The 18,535-nt window shown below is 42.1% G+C and overlaps 1 protein-coding gene across 2 annotated transcripts in view; it reads left to right on the top strand.

The window, feature by feature from the left end:
- Positions 1–18,535, top strand: part of DGKI (diacylglycerol kinase iota) — a gene marked incomplete at its 5' end in the record, with an annotated part of 459,522 nt that overhangs the window by 209,326 nt on the left and 231,661 nt on the right. For both annotated transcript variants that reach the window (XM_081244467.1, XM_081244466.1), the window contains one exon: positions 2,040–2,105. In XM_081244467.1, coding sequence (XP_081100593.1) covers positions 2,040–2,105 — 66 coding nt within the window. The remainder of the gene's footprint in view (positions 1–2,039; positions 2,106–18,535) is intronic.

Raw genomic sequence — 18,535 nt, 5'->3', positions numbered from 1 at the left:
TAAACAGGCAGTGGGCTAAAGTGCTTCTCACTTGAGTGGGTGGAAAGCTGGAGTGGTGCACTTCATCTGTGAAGTAGAGAGATGGAGGGTCCAATATCATCATCCCCAGTAGAGTTTTTTCACTGACCTGAAGGTATGGATGCTGATAACTGAGCAGGTTTCTGGACTTGCAGCCATAGGCCCCCAAAATTGTTTATATTGATATTTAAGCTTGGACAGACAACCGCCATCAGTGGGGCACAGCCCAGTCTTCTGAGCTTGTGGGAGAACCCAATGGCATCGCCCCAGTAATGTGATTCATTTTCAGAAGAGAGCTCCAGAATCTTGGAGACCTGTTATGCCTGAAATTAACATTCTAGTTGCTTATAAATGAGGAGGTAGGAGTGGGCTCCAGTGTTGGGGGGTGGGGGGGTGGGCGTATGGCATCCAGGGAGGAGCCAGGGGGATGGTAGGGGCACTAAACTGCAATTTATCAACCAATACAGAAATATTTCAATATTTTACCAACTTGGGGTTTTACTAGTTCTTATCAACTAAACAGCACCTATACTCATGAAAATTCTCATGAAAATTAAAATTATTATTACATGTAAGGCATTTAAAAAAGTGTCTGACAGTGTTAGCAGTCAAGAAATGTTACCTATTATTATTAGCTTCTTTCTGAGAACAATGTAAGAATTGTGTCCTTGTTTCATTAAACTGCCACAGTGCGACAAGCAAGATAAAAACTAGACTAATGAGTGGGACCATTATGCTTTTTTATATCTTATTATAGTTAAAAGACCATTATTCCTCCAGGATCTTTGTTTAGTTTTAATTTAAATTGGTTTGACGTTACGAAGAGAAATAGAGGTGGCACTTTGGAATTGATAATGCTAATGCTTGTTAGAGGTATCTTTGTCACTCTGAATTTCATGCCTTGATATAACATTTTTTTTTCTCGACACTGATCTGTTTCCTGTGTCCCTCTGTACTTAGAACAATGCCTGGATAGTAGGCATTTGGTAAGTATTTGTTGGAAAACTGAATATATGGTAAAGGGCCTATTTTAAAGGGAAAGTATGGATTGTGGCCTGAAAATACACATGTTAATTTCAGGTAAAGTATGTTTTCTCAGAAAAGGGCAGGAGAAAAATAGTAGCAAATATTTTAGGTGTATTGGCCTGAGAGAGATGAGTTATATGGAAGTTATTAGGGTTTACCTGTACCATTAGGCCTGAAGACCACATTCTCTCTTGTAAAGTATCCCAACATCTGGGGTGACGGGTGCTTCTATTTGGGAGGAAAAGGACCTTCCATGTTTCCTACAGCTCAAGCCAAGAATAGACCTTGGAAGCTGATCTCATTCAGGTTATCCAAGGACAGTTTAAATACAACCTCATCGCAGAATTTCGCGATATGCCCACATCTCTTGTCTTTGTCATCAATTTCCTTCAGCTTTTCTCTTCCTTCACTTTCACTAGTGCAAAGCTGTCACCATGTAAGTCCCGAATCAGGAGATCTGTTTCTTTCTGAGAATTTAATTTCTTTAAGTTCTTTCTGGCTCAAATGTTTAGTACAGTGCCTGCCTGGCATTTATAAAGCATTAAATACATATTTGTTTAAAAAATGGGATGTCTTTGTCCTTCTCTCCTTCTCCTTCTCATTTCTTTAAGGATATTTCTTTTATCTGCCTCAGTTACCCACCCTCCCCCCACCGCCCCAGCTCAAGGTCACAAATCTGCACAATGTTTTACTAGACGGAAAGCAGAGTAACGGGAATTCATTATGGCCATTAGTTACCAGGAAGCCACAGAGGGAGGGCATGATTAATGGTTTCTACAGATATAAAAGGTCACTGAGGATGGAGATTTGGCTTCATTTTCCCAAGTGGGTTCATGTTTATTGTTAAACAAATCACACATACACATATTTGTTTTTGTGCTTAGATGGGCTTAGATGATTGTTCGCGGAAATCTTTATTCTTAAAACATTAAAAAGAAAACTAACCTTGGAGTTTGGGAATTGAAACATGTTTATTTACTTTTGTTTTCCCACAGAATTTTGTGCGTCATCACTGGGTACACAGGCGTCGGCAGGAGGGAAAATGTAAGCAGTGTGGTAAGGTAAGGGGCCTGCACCCCACGGTCATCGCAGGAGGCTCCTCAGGCCTTGGCAAGCACCCAAGGTAGATGAGTCCAGTCACCCGGATCCAGGGCTCAGGGCGTCCCTTCCTTTCCCAAAGGCCTCCCTCCTCTAGGTCCCCTTCCCTTAAGAGGTGTTTTATTTGTTCTAGAAGTCACTCAAGAAGCAGTGGTCTCCATACAAGGAATTAGCACATTTTAAGAGAGATGGATGGACTTTTACAGTGAATTTCATTGTGGATAGTTTAAAGAAAGGATACTTCCTATTTTGCTAAAACTCCCTCCTGAGGACTGCTGGCCCGTCATACTTCTTTGAACACCAACAGAAAATCAGTAGGTTGATGAGCAATACTACTTGTGTTGATATGTTATGGTTGAGCAGAACTGGGTAGACGGACAGCATGGAAGCAGGAAATGTGTTGCTCTCTTGGGATATTATCCAGTTCCTGGAAAGAGATGCCCTTCTCATATGTGGTGATTTATGTCTACTCTCTAGGTATGACTGGCTACAGGCCCCTCAGGGTGCAGGGCCACTTGGGAGAGTGAGGTGGGGACCTGACAGCTGCATGCTCTGTAGATTCCATGTTATTGACCCTATAACAGATTTGGATTATGGCTGTTTCAATGGACAGAGGTCTACTTTAGGAATGAAAGGATCCTCAGAGAAAGTTAAACTGGTGGTGAATCCTACTACAAAGATTTTTTTAAAAAAAATTACATAGACGTAAGCTGGTCTCAATAAAGCAAAGTTTTGAGTTGGTAGAGAGCAAGATAATCCGGGAGAGTATATTCCTCATTAATTCATTTCTAATTTGTTTGTTTCTTCATGTGACTCTTTTGGGTCAAGCACTGGGGTGAGCTGACCAGTATGGCATTTTTGACAATAGAGGGAGGCAAGGAAGTTTTGGCTGCCTGAGTAGTGTTGAGGGCAAGCGAGACATGGAAAAAGTTTGATTAATGTTGCTGTTTTCCCAATGCCTGAAAGGGAAATATGCTGTAGCCATTGGTTACCAAGCTCTTCTTTGGAAGGTGGCACACTTTAGTCTCAAGGGTATGGGCCTCCATTATAACTGGTATTATCTCCTCCAGTTCAGCACAGTGACTCTCAGCTGGTTCCTTTCTAGCCTGGAAAGAGGACAGGCAAAATAGGTTAAAAGGGGGAGGAGGTAAAAAGAAGAGGAGGAGGGAGGGAGAGAGGAGGAGTTGAAAGTTGCTTACCAGCCATTTTACACGGCTGGAAAAAAGGAGGTCAGCCCTCTACCCTCACATGACCTTCCTTCACTGGCTCCATCTATCTATTCCTTCCCGTTCTGCTGTTGCCCTAGGGCTTATGGATTTTCTCTTACTTAGCGGATTGTAGACTGTCTACAACTTTTCCACAAGAATGTGTGCATGTGTATGCGTAGGAGAGAAGAAACAGGTAGGCATGGCCAATTTTGAGGTCAGAGATGTGGACAGTATGAAGGATCTGGATGAACAGGTTCTTTGCTTTGGAGAAAACACCTTCACTGGACAGCCTAGTAGCTGGCACCACCTCAGCAACTTTCAAGCCATAATAGATTTGGAGGAATTTTATTAAAAGAAAATCAATAAGCATTATATATCTTGTGACCAGTATTCCCTAGCATCGTATCTCACTCCCTTTTCTGGCTTGTCTTCTGTTGGCATGGTCAACCAAAGGGGAAGAACTGGACACCCTGCACTCTGAGTTGCTGTGACCATGTCTCTCTTCCTGCCCAGTGTCCGCAGGCAGGCATCTCAGAGCACTCACAGCTCGCTGCTCATCACAGCTCTCCACAGGGAAATCTATGAGCCCAGCTCTTCATGTAAAGTTCCCATAATATTGTATTGTTATATTCATGTCCTGTGTTTATAATCCAGCTGCTTATGGATTCTCAGAGACTCAAGCAATTGTGGCATGTGATGGTCTTAAACCTGTGTCTCCTTGCTGGATAATAAATAACCCTTCTTTGGAGCCTGGCTTCTGCCCTGGATTAGAGGAAGACTAGTGAGTGACTCTCTTTCCATTTACAGATTAAGGGATTGAAGATTCATTTCAGCCTTTGGTGCTATGCATAGTTTTCATCAGTACAGTTGGTTGTACATTCTTACATATCCAGAGATTTCTAAACCATTCCCCATATACACACACACACACACACAGACTTCTATACACATTATTCCATAATTTATCCATTGGGATGGGGTAAAAAATACTTTACTTAGCAAAAAAAATGTTTAAACCAGTGGTTTGAAAACTTTTGGGGTTATCAGCGAGTGTTTGTGGTTGCGAGTGTTTGTGGTTAAGAATATTTGTGGTTTCACTTTCTACTTTTTAGAATCAACAGTAAATATTTGAGACTAATTTTCTCTCAAGCCTTGAATATGCATTTGGCTGAGTGTGTTTGTCATATAATGAATATCAGATGAGACAGCTCGTGATTCAGTTGCTCAGTTGCTTTAACATTCACTGACTACCAGGCTGCCACGTTTATGAGCATCACGTAGTTTTACATTGTTTTCGTTCATAGTCCTACATTATGAAAGAGCTGTCACACTCAAATTATGTAATTTGATAAGTGTTTAATAAAGAGAATATTTAAAATGTGTGAGCAGAAAAGAAACTACAAGGAATAGTGAAAAACTCAAGGCTAGTAACAGCAGGGATCTGTGGTCAAGCCAAGTCTCAAGGGGTCATGAGACTAAGTCATGAGACTTAGCCAGCCTGAGGTGATCTACCAGCTGGGGGAATAAATATCCCAACTTCACTCACCTTCAGTCTCCAGTGGCCAAACCCGATAGAAACCAGAGCACAAGAGACATTGTTGAGGCAATCCATAAAAGTTAACTTTTTACAACAGGACACAGGGTAGAGAAAGATGGAGAGTGGATCCAGAGGGACAATGGGATTGATCCAGCCCATATTTAGTGTAAACCTATATTTGGCCAATGGTTAAAAGCAAGCTGCATAATTATTCTGCAAACGTACCTCTTTACTGATCTTCACCACATCTACACATTGCATTCATTCAATCGAGATTTATTCAACACTGAGTTATCCCTAGTAGTACTTAAAAAAAAATCAATATGCAAAGAAAAAAGATAGTCATGATTATAGCTAATTTGACCTTTTATTTTTAAAGGAACCATCCAAACCCAGCAGTATGGCAGTTGTGGAAATATGCTTGTCCATTGCAACTTGAAATTTTATCTTTTATTTCTTCATTTGGAAACATATATAAAAGTCATAAAATAAATGAGCTAATTTTTTAAAACTTAAAAATTTTAAATTTCAAACATCAAATCATGAAAGCGGTTTTTTTTTTTTTTTTTTTCTTTTTGCGGTATGCGGGCCTCTCACTGTTGTGACCTCTCCTGTTGCGGAGCACAGGCTCCGGATGCGCAGGCCCAGCGGCCATGGCTCACGGGCCCAGCCGCTCCACGGCATATGGGATCCTCCCAGACCGGGGCACGAACCCGTATCCCCTGCATCGGCAGGCGGACTCTCAACCACTGTGCCACCAGGGAGGCCCCATGAAAGCGGTTTTTAACACAACAATACATAGTCTAACTTTGGTCTACATTTCTGAAGTCTTCCAATTTCCTAACCAAACATGCCACATACTTATGAATTATTCATCTATAAATTATATGTACTTTCATATATAATTAAAGTAAATTAAATTGCAGGTAGCACTAATTAAATGGGAAAATGTCAAAACTACTCTTTATTGTAATGAATATTGTTAAAAATGAATTTAAAATGAACTTGTGCAATAACTGAAATATACCCATCTAAAGGAAGTATCCTTGGCATTTTTGTATTGCAAAAATGACACAAATGATTTAAGACATTCCATGGGGGTGTGGTTGAGATATGGATGAATAGTGAAAGGGATTAGAGAGTCTAAAAATAATGGAAAGTACTGACCTGGAGCTTTGGGGGATGTTTCCTTCAGTAAAGAAGCACCATTCTTTACTGGTTTAAAAATGTGTGAGCCCTGGAGGTCAGCTCTCAAGAGACCCTGCAGAGTTAGGAACAAGGAAAGGAAGTTCAAGGGTGAGTATCCATTCACTAGTTAGGCAGGTTTGGTTATTCGCCTGTCTGTATGTTTGTCCAGATGCCATTAGCCTCAGGAGGATTGTTGAGAATGTAAAGTGGGTAATACAACAAGTTCAAAGAAATCTAGCCTCTCCATGGAGCCTGTGCCCACATAGCTGCTGGAAGCCTGGCTTTTCTTTCTGTCCTTGGCTGAGTATCAAGGAAGGAGATAAGTGCAGCTACCATTCTATTCCCTGCTTCTATGCATTTGACTCTGTTAGATTCCTCATATAAGTGGTATCATACATGATGTAGTATTTGTCTTCCTGTGTCTGGCTTATTTTACTGAGCATAATGTCTTCCCGATTCACCTGGGGAAGGGGAAATGAAGAGGTACAAAGGGTACAGAGTTTCAGTTATGCAAGATGAATGAGTCTTTGTGATCTACAGCATAGTGCTTGTAGTTAACAATACTATATTGAATACTTGAAATTTTTCTAAGAGGGTAGATATTATATTAAGTGTTCTTATCACAAAAGATAATAGTAACCAAGGAGGGCAGGAGGAAACTTTTGAAGGTGATGGATATGTTTACGGCACAGATTGTGATGATGGTTTCACAGGTGTATACTTGTTTCCAAACTCATCAAGTTGTACACATTAAATATGTACAGCTTTTTTGTATGTCATTCATACTTCAAAGTGGTTTGTAAAAAGGGGGGGATAGGGGCTGAGGGCTCGGAAGCAGAGTGTTCCTTGCTGTGGTCTCCAGGTGGTTAAGTCACTCAGTTCTCACCTGTAGAGACGTTTTGCTACTGCCACTGCTTCCCTAGTCTTTGGCATGGCCGGTGTCCTAGTAGTTACAGCTAATGTGATGCTCTAGTCACTCTGGTCCCTAATGCTCTTTCTTCAGAAAAGGCTTCACAAGAGAAGGCATGAGGATTGTACAGAAGGAGGAGTTGAACTGCAGTGCAGCTCCAACAAAGGCCTCAGACAGTCCCATAAGGATCTGGAATAGCCCCTCAGAGTTGCCCTGCCTTGACCAGTCATTGGATGTGGGCTGTCCTTGGCCAAGGTGACTCTTTCAGGCTTAGGGCAATGCTTAAGGATGGAAAGGTGACTCCTTGGAAAGCCATCAGCCTCCAACACTCCTATCAACTGGGAGAATGAGCTGAGTGCCTCAGGCCCGGAGCAGAGTTTTCTGGGTGGAACATCAGCATCTACTACAGTCTGTCCCTTGTGCTTCTCAGAGTCACTTCCTTCATAAAATACATGTTCGGAAAAGTTCCTCTGGGATTCTGGTTGGTCTGACTTCCTGGGGAAACATTTAAGAGGAAGGTTAGTGGGATACACTACAGCCCTCTCTCTGGCAGCTGGTCTTAAGTCTGCAACTGATGTTCATCATCTCCTTCCTCAACCACTCTTTCTGTAGTCACCTCACGCTCAATTAACTCTTCTTGTCCAGGTGATCATCTGTTTGGGCTGTTGTAACAGAATACCCTAGATTGGGTAGCCTAAAAACAACAGAATCTTATTTCTCAGTCTGGAGGCTAGGAGTCCAAAGTTGAGATGCTGGCAGATTCGGTTTCTGGTGAGAGCTTACTTCTTTTTCATAGAGGACCATCTTCTCACTGAGTTCTCACATGGTAAAAGGGACAAGGGAGCTATAAAAGTCTATTTTATAAGGACACTAATCCTGTCATGAGGGCTCCACTCTCATGACCTAATCACCCTCTAAAGACCCCACCTCCACATACCAGCACATTGGGGATTAGGTTCCAACATACGAATTTTGAGGGGACACAAGCATTCAGTCTCTAGCAGTGACCTACTTGGTGGAGTGACCAAGACCCTTACCCTATGCAGTCTGATCCCGTGGTCTTGGCTGTTGCACTTGTCTGTTGACCATCAAAAGTTTTTGAAGAATTAGAAAGGATGCCCCAGTGGATAATCTGGGTGCCAGATATTGTCTTACTGCCTCCATTGTCAAATAACTATCCCCCACCTAATGATCAGGATCAAGATGGTGACTCCTTCCTGTGCCTGCTAGTCTCTTGACACAAAGATACCAAAGTAACTTGGTGCAGTGGTAGTTTAAGGCTTAAGGTCCTCCTGTTATCCATGGTGGAGATATTCCCTATCTGGTATTCAGACTCTCAGAGCCCAGAGTTGTGGAGAAAGGAAGCACAAATTCCCCAAATGGGCCAGTGGGAGTGATAGTAGGCAGGGCTCCTCCTCCTCTCACTCCTTGGTCCCTGCACCCATGTATTTTTACCATGGAAACACAGCACCATTAAATGATCATGAGTTTGGTCAATATACTGAGACTAGAGGATGGTGCTCATAGGATACCCTCTCAAAGCTGAAGCCCATGTCACATCTTCAAAAGACCTTTCCATCTCTCTGTCAGGCCTGTAGCTTCTTGGTGGTGTGGGATGTGGTAGGACTTATGTATCTCATGGCCATATGCCCACTCCTGAACCTCCATTTCAAGAATACAAAAATGTATTCTTTGGTCTGAAAGTGTTGTATAAGATCCTGTGTTGGTGGGTCAAAGACTCTGTAAGCCCTTGCTTAGTAGGGCTGGCTGAGGCCCTGCAGAAGGAAAAGGTAAACCCATACCTACAATATGTGTTGATTCCGGTCAAGGTGACCTGCTCCCACTTCCAGAGTGGAAGGAGTTTAGTGTAATCAATTTGCCACCAAGCATCTGTTGGTACCCTTTCAGGGTTGGTGCCATATTGAGTGTTCAGCTTTGGTATCTTTGGCTGGCAGGCAGTGATAGTAGCAGTGGTGGTAGTGGAAGCCCATGCTGCTGGACCCAGCCGTAGCATTCATCACGGCCATCAGGGCTACTCCACTTCTGAGCCCATAGTGCTATGGACAGCTCATGACAACGTGTGGAGTCTGAGTTGTTATATCTAAGTTTTTAGTTCTTATACCATGACTGCTCTCTGGTGGGCATTAATGTGCAGTACAGTGATCTTCACTTTATGTTCATCCATGTGCCTCTTCCCCTGATCTCCTCTTTCCTTCCAGGCCCCTGATCAACTAGCCGAGTCATTCAACGCTACCTGTAAGTCATTATATATTCTTATATCAGGCTACTTATCTTTTCACAGACAGTGGGGGACCAGCTGCCCCCCCTGAAGTTATGTCCCTTGGGAGGATTTCTTCTCACTTCTGTCCCTCAGGACAACTCCTGAGTAGGCTTTAGTGGAGTAGTAGTCTACGTTTGGCTTGGACTCATGTGCCAAGTTGACCCATCCATGAATCTATCACAGCGTTTTCCTTCTCTTTCAGATGGTCATAAGGGATCCCCATACTTCCATAGGTGTGAGTTGAATGAGAGGCCTAGTATTATAACAGTGGATAATGTGGGGAGTCCGAGCTACCTACTCATGTGTCTTACTTGTGTTCTTTAGTCCTGCTGGTGCCAGATCCCATATATTCCCATTTAAATGTAACAGTGAACTGCAGCTGGGCCCACACAGCCCTATGACTTAGGGATCTGACACAGCCCAGCTCATGACTACCTGGTGACTCAGGTAGTCCTCCACCATAACGTAGTAACGTACCAGGTGCTGTTTTTGAAAGATATACAAATCTCTCCTACAGATGGCACGACCTCATTTCAGAATCCTAGGGTCTATGTTGTAATTCTCCTATTGGTGCTTGTCATCAACTCTATAGCGCATTTTTTCTCCTACCCAGTGCCTCTAATAGCATGGGGCCTGCTGCAAGTGACAGGGCCTACTTTCACTGCAGACTGGACCCACTGCAGAGTTGTTTTGTGTTCTGTGCTCTACTCTAAGCTGGCAGCATTTCATATCATCCAATAAACTGATTGAGGCAGTATTCCTAAGTGTGGAATATACTGCCTCCGAATTCAAAGAGACCTACAGAGTACCGTGCTTCATTCTTAGTCGTTAAAATTGTGAAATGCAATAATTTGTCCTTTAGATTAGGCAAGATGTTCTAGCACACCCTGGCCCACTAAACCCTAGAAGCTTCATTGATGTGTGGGACCTCTGATTCTTCATAGGGCTTATCTCCCCACCTCTGTCTCACCAAAACCTCCAATATACTTGCCACTTCTTGCTCATCCACCTTAATATGATACCTTTGATATGGTGGACCAAGTGGTATTCTTCAGAATGTTCATATGGTTCAGGTTACTTTGCACTATATTTGGATAAGACTCAGAAGAGTTAAAAGCCCTAGCACAAGGCTGTAAAAGTACACTGTGAACCCTAACAAGTGAATGCGCATGGTTTTTGATTCTCCTTTCAGAGAGGGAAGGAAAATAATTCATTTGCTAAATCGACAACCATAGGTCATATACTCAAGGCCAAAAGATCCCAAATTTGACACAGTGGCTACAATTAGAGTATACTGGGTTGCATTTGTGGTAGTCCAGCATTATTCTCCACTATAATATCTGGTTTTGTAGGAGCCCAGCTGGTGAATTAAATGGGGATATTTTGCGGAACACCACTGCTGCCTCCTTTCGTCTTTAAGGGTGGCACATAAAGAGATAATAATTTTTAAAAATAAACACAATAGGGGCTTCCCTAGTGGCGCAGTGGTTGAGAGTCCACCTGCCGATGCAGGGGATACGGGTCCGTGCCCCGGTCCAGGAGGATCCCGCGTGCTGCGGAGTGGCTGGGCCCGTGAGCCATGGCTGCTGAGCCTGCGCGTCCGGAGCCTGTGCTCCGCAACGGGAGAGGCCACAACAGTGAGAGGCCCGCATATCGCAAATAAAAATTTTAAAAATAAATAAATAAATAAACACAATAACATTATCATAACATACAAAATTATTCATTTAATACCTCTTACTTCTGAGAATGTGACATTGGTTTTGATTTAGATATGACTGGGAGGGTGGTTGAGTGTTTCACTTGGGCTTTCTTACTATGCCAGCACTTACACAGCAGGCCAAGAAACCCGTATTGGAGTTCTGCCAAACTCCCAGCATGTTCAGTTATAAAATTAGGGACCAGGGGAAATAACCCTACTGGGTTTGTGGAGACAGTAGACTCTCTATAAACCATCCCTGACCCAGGACTCCTTTTTTTAAACTGGACCTCATACATCCCTACTCTAGTAGGGGACCATGATGCTGCTTCATACACCAGTGCTTGGGTATACATGTTGACCTGGACTCTTGCCCAACAGTCTTTAAAATATTTGGACATTTCTTTCTCCCCACTGTACAACTACCCAAGTAAATGGACCAAGTAGATCCTTTTAGATAGAATCTGGGGAAATGTTGCCGTAGACTCTTGCTATGATGTTGCAGGATTCTCCTGGGAACTTGCCCTTTGGGTTCTATCTTTGAAAACTTCCTTTAGTCCAGAAATGGGGCAAAATATCATGACCCTTGGGCTTCCCTGGTGATGCAGTGGTTGAGAGTCCGCCTGCCGATGCAGGGGACGCGGGTTCGTGCCCCAGTCCGGGAAGATCCCACATGCCGCGGAGCGGCTGGGCCCGTAAGCCATGGCTGCTGAGCCTGTGCGTCCGGAGCCTGTGCTCCGCAACGGGAGAGGCCACAACAGTGAGAGGCCCGCGTACAGCAAAAAAAAAAAAAAAAAAAATCATGACCCTTTATTGGAGCATTTGCCCTCATATATCTTGATCCTCCATTCTTGATTTCTTTTTATTGTATCGATTAATACATCTTTTATCCGATGATCTATCTTGCCTCTGGGAGGTCGTACAGTATTAACCATTTGGTCAAGCCCCCATGGCAGGAACTTCAGTCTTGCAGTAATTGCACCCACCTTGCTTTAATGGTTAAGTGCTGCCACATGTTCCTTATTATTTTGGAACTTTGTAATACTAATTGGTATCAAGAGTGCTCACTCTGTAGGATTTCCTACCATCAAGCCTAACCTACAGAGGAGAGGAGAGCTTCTCAACGATGATGACACCCTTCTCACCAGCACATTACTTATTGTTTTGGTAAGTGGAATATCCTTTAGGCCCTCTTGCAGGACAGAGTCAACTGATGGGTTTTCCAGCTGTCCCTGGCATGCCACGGCAACTCTAACTTGCCTATTTCTGTGAGATTTTGATTGTTTCTTCCTCTATCACAGCAATTCTGGCATTGCTACTTCACTTAACACGGTCTGTTTTTTTGGTCAAGTTTTCAAACGCCATTCTAGTATTAGTGTTTGTCGTAGTGTTAGCACCATCTTCTGGGGTTCCTGATAATGTGTTAAATTCTCTGTTGTAGATGAGTGCTCTGACATTGAGAAACCCTCTTTTATCCAGCTTTAAGTCCTGCCCCCTTTGTCCTGCTCTCTCAGGACCCAGTCCCATACACACTTTCCCATTCCTGCTGGTACATATTGGTTAGGTCATACAGCTAGATCTTTTGAGATGCAGTCCTTTTTCTCTCTGAGCGGCCTCTGCACGTTCCTGGCTGGGTGCATTGGTGTGAAAAGATTATTAGGTCATCTGAGATACTACCAGGAAGAGTAGATCTAACACTAGGATGGCATTTGAAACTTGAACAAACAAACACAAAAACACCAAAAAAACCAGTTCATGTTAAGTGGAGTAGGGACGCTAGAGTTGCTATATTAGGGACAGCTGGAAAACCCATCAGTTGACTATTAAAATCCCAAGTGAAGTCAAAACTATTGCTAGGTAGCAGAATCTTTTCTTTCTCTAAGGCATGCATTATCTGGTGATATTCCTTTGACATAAATTCATGAAGCCAGGAGGGACATAATCAGGGTAATTTTGGCAAATTTTGTAAGTCTTTTTCTCAGTTGTCTGGGGGCTGTTATAGCAAAACAGTCTAAGTTTGAACAAAAAGAAGGTGTAATTAGTTTTACCAGTGAAAGCGCATTTTCCTCAGTTAAGAGTGGAGAGTACAGCCAGTTATTTCCTGGCATGTCATACTGTCAGCAAGATTATAGATTATATGGCTTCTCTGAATATCTGTAATGATTTGTAGCTGGTAACTGTGATAACATCAACTTTAAAAAAAAAAGTTTTTTGTTAAAAACAAATTTTCCAAAAAACAACCTTCTTGGTGAATACTACCAGCGTAAAAATTATACTTTTTATTGGGAAGTTTTTCAATTATGGAGCAGTCAGAGATGGACATTAATTTTCATGGAAGACCATTATTATAATTGTAGCTGGTTGTGTCATTAGGTAAATATTTTCATGTAAGGAACTCCCCTGGTATTCTAGGACAAAGATATAAACCCAACAGTTAAAGTTTTGTATGCACTTTTGGCCATATTGAATATAAGTATCTGAATACAGCATTTTTATCCTAGAATCAGAAGGGTGATAAAAATATGAAATATAAACATCACAGTTAAAATAGTTAACACTTAAGTTGAAATGTAAACCAGTGACTATTGTTATAGGCTTAATTTCAATTCTGCATTCATTGCAAGGTTAAGCCATTGACTTCCATGAAGTCATCTGCCTCTGAGGACAATGTTCTGGATATCATGTCTTACTCTCTTCATACAGTCTGACGAGTCTGTAGTAACAGTGTTAACTTATGCTGAGAATCCTGTGCCCTGAATTTTGCTTTTCCCAGCACTGCTCTCCCCAGGAGACTCAATTTATGACCTATAGTTTGTAGCAGGGGCTGTCAGATAAATTAATGGAAAAAGCAGAAACCATCTGAGGATAATAAGACTGACTGGCTCGGGTTAATAAATTGTAATTACCAACATTAGAATGGAAGGATGCAGAGGCTCTATTGAGGAATAATAAAATGTCAATCTATGTGCGTGAGTCAGTGATTACCCTTGACGGAGGGCATATTATGGACAATAAGGGCATCGATAAACTTTCAGAGCTCTTAATTAATGCCATAAAGTATATTATAGTTAAACCCAATGGACAAGAATTTAGATTTTTCAATGATAATTCTAATAAAGTAACTGTAGATTCACATAAGTTGCAGCACTGTCAGAAGTTATAAAAAAATTGGTTACCGTAATTCAATTTATAAAGATATTGTTTATTTTAATTCAATTTTAATTCAGTGTATGTTTACATTTTGAAAATCTTGAGTGTTTATAAAAATTTTAGCTTAAAACCAGTAAAATCAGTATAGGAAGTTTTAGGAAGTTCAGGTAAATTAGATTTTCTATGAGTAAATGAACCCTAATCTTGCATAAACTACAGTATTAATGGTAGCATTTTTACACTGTGATAAACCCAAGGAAGAGGCATATTATAAAATTAGCCTAATATCCAGTGATTCGCACTGCCAGGCAAGGGTACAACTATCTGTGGAAAACTGGGCTGAATAGTTTGTTGATGGGAAAAAGTCAACAATTTGCAGGTACAAGGAAAGAGATGGGTTCATGGTGACTTTGCTAATTAAAGGTTGAAGTTTGAGCTCTGGATAGGACAGAATTAGTCCTTAAGTCTGTAGATCATGGGTTAAAACAGGTGCCATTTTTTATTAGTCAGAAAAACGTTTTCAATTAGGTTGATGTGCGTTTGCACGTGGGTCACTCAAAGGTCAAACAAATGTCATTTTCTATTGGTTAGAAAAAAGTTTTCAATTAGGTTGATTGGTGTGGCTCTGCACCTAGGTCACTCAAAGGTCTTAGCTACTCACGAGCTTCAGCTGGTCAAACCGTGAAACGTCATCACTGGTTGTCAGCTTCTGCTGGTTAAAAGCAGTTGCATGGGAACGGCACAACCAGTTTGAGATGGGCTCCGATGGGAAAAATTTCCTTTTGCATTGTGAGTATCAAATTGCTGTGGTATTTTTATCCCACTGGATAAGTTTACAAAAGTGCTATAATAGTTTTATTTTAAATTTTTCTAGAAATAATGAACTTTGCATCTAATTAAATGTGGGATGAACATTTTAGATATTAAATATAAAATGTGTGAAAGAGTATATACATTTTTCAAAAATGAAAGGGAGTATTTGAGCAAAAATGAAGTTCTCTGTGTTAAGATAGATATTAAGTTAGTCTTATAATTCCCTTGGGTTTACCTTTTGTAATACTTTGTGAGCTTTGAATATGCAAGTGGATATGGAGAGGTTTATTTTGTTGGTGATGGTTAAAGTGTTGGAGGCAAGAGCAGTATCAACTCTTGGATCAAATCAAACAGGGAGTCAGGCTACAGTCAGGAAATTCCCTCCCTCAAACCTCAGTTAAACACGTAAGCAATAAAATAGTTTGTTTCAAGTAAAGCCCTTTTTCCTGGTTTCAGCCAAGGCTGTAAACCTGAGTGCTATTTGGTATATGCCCTATATTGCACAAGAGAAAGAGGCAACAAAGCCAAAATAGCCCTTAAAAACCAGACTCAGTTGAAATTCAGTTAGGGCATCTGTCAGTACCATAATATCAGATTTGGGCCAGAATTTAAAAATGGGTAATTAGGAATCTGGCTCTTTTTGCTGTGCTGAGATCCCAGCCAAAACCTCCCCATTGCAGGTGGTCTGTAGGAACTTGGTGCCTGAAGGCTCCAGTGTGGTTCTATTTATGTCTTTATGTTAGACAGTAACGGTGAAGCCATGGCCACTGTGACCCTGCCAGACTAGAGAATCCAAAACAAAGCGTAGAGCTGGTTACACCAGGCTCATTTCCAAGGGACTCATCACAGTTCTGCATAAGCACAGTGCCCAGTGCCCCAGTTGTGGCTGGCCTTGTTGTTTGTTTCTAGTTTCAGCCTGGCTGTCAGGGCTACGCTGAACTGTATCTGTTTCTCCTTGAAGTCAGAAGGCCGATAATCAATAGAGGGATGGGCTGATGCTCTCACTCTGCACCACTCAATAGAGTATTGCTAACTATTCACACGTGGCACACTAGAGGACTTTGTCAGCAAGGGGTTGGAAGAGGCTCCAGCACTAAATGGACTCCTTCAGTTACGTGTACTGTGTTATAAAGAACTTTTCAAATGCATTGCCTCATTTCTTGCTTATAACTACTCAGAGCCGTTCAAGAGGTTTGTATTTTTATTACCATTTCCAGGTGAAGGGAGAAAGCAGAAAGGATTAAGTGGTTTGCCTAGCATGTTTGCTGTGTCTTGAGCGGTTGGATGAGAGCAGAGTGAGGGGGCATGTTTTCAGGTGGTTTGGGTTAGGTTTTTAAAGTCTGGATAGCATGAAGTTTGTAGTTGGGTTACAGTGTGGTAGAAGTGATGTTCTTGTTCAATTAATCAGAAAATATTCATGCCATGCCTATGATGTTCAAAGAACTATGCTAAGCTGTAGAGGTGTAGTAAGAAATATTACAAGGACTTCTCTCAAAGAGCTTGTAATTCCATTGGCGAGAGAATACATGTGCACATAAAATAACCAGCAACTTAGGGCAGCTGTTCATTGATGCCAAGGGGAGATACAGGTGGTGAGGCCTGAAGGGTTAGGAGGAGAGGTTACAGTGAATTGAGGTGATCTTGGAACATTTTCTTTTTAGATTTTGTAGTGGAAGTAAAATCCAGATGCTGTGTATGAAATAGTGGTAGGCACTCTAAATGGTGAGTTGGGAATTTAAAAAAACAGCAAAAAATGGTAAAATGGGCAAAAATGGAAACATAAAAGAATAAAGCATGTTGTAGAATATAATTAATCCCATCTCACTATAGACGGGAATTTATAATGGCTGGGAGTGGGAGATTGATGTAGACAAATTGGCTGAGAAGATTATGGATGGCGCTGAATGTCAGTATGAATAGTTTGTTCTGTAATCTCGGGGAAAGAAGTAGTCATCTGAGTATTTAAGATTGAGGCTGATATTAAAAACAAAAACAACAGCAGCATTTTCCCTGGTGTCATGGCCCAGGATAGAATGAAGAACACAGGGGGAAACAGACTATCAGTGGAGAGACAAGTTAGCAGAGGGAGCAGACATCCAGAGGGGACGTGACCAGTCAACGGGGCATGATGCCTGCTGGACGTGGGATCCAGGGTGGGAGAATCCCACCACACAGCCAAGGTTGTCTTCAGGAGTCCCTGCGCAGGCCCTGCCCCAGTTTCAGCATGCTTGCTCTTGTCTGCTGGCTTCCTTCTGTACACAGCGGAAGGAGCTCTATAGCTATAGCTCTGAAGAGAAGTTTTATTCATCTCTTTTTTTGCTCAGTCCATCACGAGTGGCTTGAGCAAAGGGGAAGAACTTTTCAGGTGACTCTGATGTGAAATCATTCCTGCCTATTTAGTGCCTTTTCGTTTCACATTGAATAGCTTGTGCCTCATCTTTGAAGGGACCTCTCTACCTAACCCTGTGGTCCACCGGACTTGGTGTCCTCCCTGGAAGCTATTTCTGTCAGGCAGTGATAACTGATGCCAGGGGCTGTGCAGGTTGTGGCTGGCTGCCACAGCAGTAAACCTGTGGACGCCAACCTGTCCTAATAATTCAGTCCATGTGTGTTTTACAAAAGTGCATCCTTGCTTGGGGGAATGATATTCTCCTTGACAGAGGAGGTATAGCAGGACTCATTGTGGGGAGATGAGTATGTTTGCTGTCCTTAAGACCACCCCAGTTTCAGTATTCACTAGGAGGGCTCATAGGACTCAGTGTATATTACTCACAGCTGTGATTTATTGTAACAAAAGGCTATGAAGCAAAGTCAACAAAGGAAAGGCACATGGGGTAAAGTCTGGAGGAAACCAAGTGGAAGCTCCAAAAGTCTTCTAACGGTTATAGAGGGTGTGCTTAATTCTTCCAACATGAGTTGTGACAACACGTGTGAAATATTGTCTCCTAGTTTCATCAGAAGCTCAGTGAGTAGGTTTTATTGGGGGCTGGTGACATAAGCACATACCCTGCTTAGCACATACCCAGCCTCCAGACTCCCAGAAGGAAAGCAGGTGTTCAGCATACATCAGGCTGTTTGTACAAACAGTTCAGGCACAGTGAGTCACCCTTAACTGTTCTGGGAACCATGGAACCTCTCCTGAAGTTCAAGTTCCCGAATGCCAGCCGAGGACCAACGTTCCAAGCAGGCCTTTGTAAGGAGAGCAGACTCATGCTTGTTCTGTGAACTCCTCTGCCCTGAGGGATTCTATTATTACTTAAGTTGTTGAGAAAGGGATATTGATGGAGAAACTTTTCAAAATCCAGGAGAGTCCGGTGTTAAGGAAGAGGTCCTGTTTCTAGAAGTGAGAGTTGAGGTTGGGGAGAAAAGAGAAGGATTCAAGGAGGAATTGCAGAGCACAGAGGATTGACACTGGTCCTGGCCTTATGTCCACATGCAGGAGATTGGAGAGGGAGAAGGAGACCTGGAATGTGTTTTAGGAAACCAAGAGAGGCGAGAGGACCAAAAAGGAGGGAAAGCTCATTAGTATATAAAATGCTGCAGATAGGTAGGAATTATGGGGACCGCAAAAATGCTGTTAGGACTTCTTTTAATAATGTGTAAATTG

The sequence above is a fragment of the Mesoplodon bidens genome (assembly GCF_964165515.1).
Source record: "Mesoplodon bidens genome assembly, chromosome: 9".
NCBI lineage: Eukaryota > Metazoa > Chordata > Mammalia > Artiodactyla > Ziphiidae > Mesoplodon > Mesoplodon bidens.
Note: the sequence above shows the minus strand (reverse complement) of the source record. Positions and strands in the feature narration are given on the sequence as shown.